Below are 3,071 nucleotides of genomic sequence, written 5' to 3' on the forward strand. Positions count from 1 at the left end.
ACTCGATTAAGAAGATGTTTGTAAGAATTGTATCGCTGACGTTTATGTATGAGGACAAACTTATTTTTATCATATTTTTCGGTGTCCATTTTTCTTTTAGAATTTTAAAAAATGCAGAATACAACTAATGAGTATATTCACAAAATTAACATTCAAAAACTAAAATTGTTTGTGTTTCAAAAAAAAAAAAACTAAAATTTTTTGTAGTGTGGACGAAAGCTGTAATACATATATATTTTATAATATTGTATCGTTCAAATTCTGTTTTTATTATAAAATTTAGCAGTCCTAAAAACCCATTTCGTGGATACAAAGAAAAATAGTTATGAATTATTAATTATATTTGAAAACCAATAAATAAATAAGGAAAAGAATATTTTGCGAGATAAGACTTTTGGGCACGGCGTGAGTCATAGCCGCCTAGACTTCACCCAGAAAACTCCGACCCCCAAAACAAAAGCCTCTCGCCGATGATTTTCATTCTACAAAAAAACTTCTCTCTCTCCTCCTTCTCCGTCTCCTCCTCCAACTCTCCTTCTTCAAATCATGGCGTAGAAATTACATCTTCTATATATATCACCACACCCTAGTACCTTCCTTTCCGTTTTCTCCTTGTATAACCCTACCTTTGCATGTATGCATTTTCCCTGAATTGACGGAATCGGTGGGGTTCTCGCGGCTATTACGACGGGATCTTCGCAGATCTGGCTTTGATTTGGGTAAGTTTCTCCAATTTCTATTCGATTGTTGAATTTCGTTACGATTTGCGCGGTCAATTTTAAGGGGAACAGGAAACTGGGCGCCTTTCTCTGTTCATGTGATTGCAATTTGGGGTTTTTATGATTTCTGTTGATGAAGTTGGAGGTTTTTGTTTTCTTGGAATTTTTAATTGAAGTTTGATTATTTTCGGTCTAATATTGATCAAAATACTAGAACCGAACGAGCTGGATCTCGGTTGACCCGAGAGGAGGGTCTAGGGCATTATATGCCCTGATTGCTCATATCTCTTCACGAGAAGGTAAATCATGTCGGTATATTCTAGGGCACTGGTGGACAATCTGGAGATTTTCAATTGGTTTTATTATCAATATTATGTGGATTGTGCACTGTGACATGCTATATAAACCTCAATAAATTTGATAGAAATGATTTCCTAGTACCCTTGTGGTGAAAAGTACCGTCTAAACTAAATTGATACCAGTTCAAGGTTTGTAAATATAAAAAACAATTGCAATTTCCACATTGTGATTGTATTTTGCCAGATTGGTGTGTACTAAATTGGTCCAACTGGATGCTTGCAATTATTTTTTGGTAAGTGAAAACGAATCAAGGGAAGATGTGTGATTTTATCCCTATATAGGGTCTTTTTATTATTATTATTATTATTATTATTATTATTATTATTATTATTATTATTTTTAATAACTTGACCCTCTCTAGAAAGGAAAATATTGGGGCTTGCTTATGTATTACACTATAGTTTAATTGGGAGCATGTATTAGACTATATGATACCACTTTGAAGTTAATCCAGATATTTCTCTGCAGATCAAGGGTTTTGTGTTTCACGGAGTTCTTTGAAGCTAAACTGCTCTTGATGGATAATGACCATTCCGATGGATAACAGTGTCGATCATTCATCTCGTGAGCGTGTTCAACGCCTCTTTAACAAGGTATGCTTTATTTCATCTTACAGTGGCATTTCTATATTTTGTACAAATTTAGAAATCAGGTTTGCATCTTAATTTCCATTTGGTATGCAGAGTATTAAACTATTGGGCATATTATTTACTAATACTTTTCAATCTTTGATAGAATGTTGAATTAGAGAATAAGCGTAGGAAAGCAGCACAAGCCAGAATTCCTTCTGACCCAAATTCATGGCAACAAATGCGTGAAAATTATGAAGCTATTATCCTTGAGAATCATGCTTTCTCTGAGCAACATGAAATAGAGTATGCATTGTGGCAGTTGCATTACAGGAGAATTGAGGAATTACGTGCATACTTGAATGCTGCTTTATCTGCTTCTGGATCAACCACATCTCAAAATGGGAAAGGTCCTAGTCGAGGTGGGCCTGATCGAATCACAAAGATTCGCACACAATTTAAGACATTCCTGTCTGAAGCAACAGGATTTTACCATGATTTGATGTTGAAAATTAGGGCGAAGTATGGTCTGCCACTAGGATATTTCTCTGATGATCCTGAAAACCAAATTCCGTCGTCTAAAGATGGAAGTAAATCTGCTGACATGAAGAAAGGTTTAATATCCTGCCACCGTTGTCTGATTTATCTCGGTGATCTTGCTCGTTACAAAGGTTTATATGGCGAAGGTGATTCTAAAGCTCGAGATTTTTCAGCAGCATCAAGCTATTACATGCAAGCTTCCTCGCTTTGGCCTGCAAGTGGCAATCCTCATCATCAGGTTTTCTTTGTTGCCTTTCTACTGTGATTGTACAACAGCACCCACATTTCTTGGATACTTGTGTCTCTTCTGGTTCACAGCGATTAACCAATTGTTTGTTTTATCAGCTCGCAATCTTGGCTTCCTACTCGGGTGATGAATTGGTTGCAATTTATCGATATTTTCGAAGTCTTGCTGTAGAGAACCCCTTCACCACTGCAAGGGACAACTTGATTATTGCATTTGAGAAGGTAAACATACTATTGATATGACAATTATATAAGTCTTCCTTTGTACTGTTCCTTGCATGTATACAATATTTTATTTATTAGATCTGCTCTTACTTCAAACAACTGGCAATGCTAGTTCATCTCCAATTTTGTACCCTACAATACATCAGCTTTGTGAACGGGTCTTTTGGGGTTGTTGCTTGGGACTGGTACAAAAGATTCCATTGTGTTAAGCTTCTCTTTTTTTAAGCAAGTAAACTCAAATGCTAAAAACAGAACTTAGAATCAGATCTTCATTATCTAAATATAAACCCAGAACATACTATTTCAAGTGATGCATGAAATTGCATGTGCTGTTAAGACCATATAATTCGGTATTCTTACTCCCCCCCCCCCCCCCCCCCCCCCCCCCCCCCCCCCCCCCCCCCCCCCCCCC

At 36.7% G+C, this 3,071-nt stretch overlaps 1 protein-coding gene across 2 annotated transcripts in view; it reads left to right on the forward strand.

The window, feature by feature from the left end:
* The first annotated feature begins 398 nt into the window (after nucleotides 1-398).
* LOC116031029 (protein SMG7) overlaps nucleotides 399-3,071 on the forward strand; it is a 7,695-nt gene continuing 5,022 nt past the window's right edge. For both annotated transcript variants that reach the window (XM_031273459.1, XM_031273460.1), the window contains exons 1-4: nucleotides 399-719; nucleotides 1,548-1,672; nucleotides 1,815-2,426; nucleotides 2,534-2,656. In XM_031273459.1, coding sequence (XP_031129319.1) covers nucleotides 1,604-1,672; nucleotides 1,815-2,426; nucleotides 2,534-2,656 — 804 coding nt within the window. In that variant the 5' untranslated portion in view covers nucleotides 399-719; nucleotides 1,548-1,603. The remainder of the gene's footprint in view (nucleotides 720-1,547; nucleotides 1,673-1,814; nucleotides 2,427-2,533; nucleotides 2,657-3,071) is intronic.

Source organism: Ipomoea triloba, chromosome 9, assembly GCF_003576645.1.
Source record: "Ipomoea triloba cultivar NCNSP0323 chromosome 9, ASM357664v1".
Taxonomy (NCBI): Eukaryota; Viridiplantae; Streptophyta; class Magnoliopsida; order Solanales; family Convolvulaceae; genus Ipomoea; species Ipomoea triloba.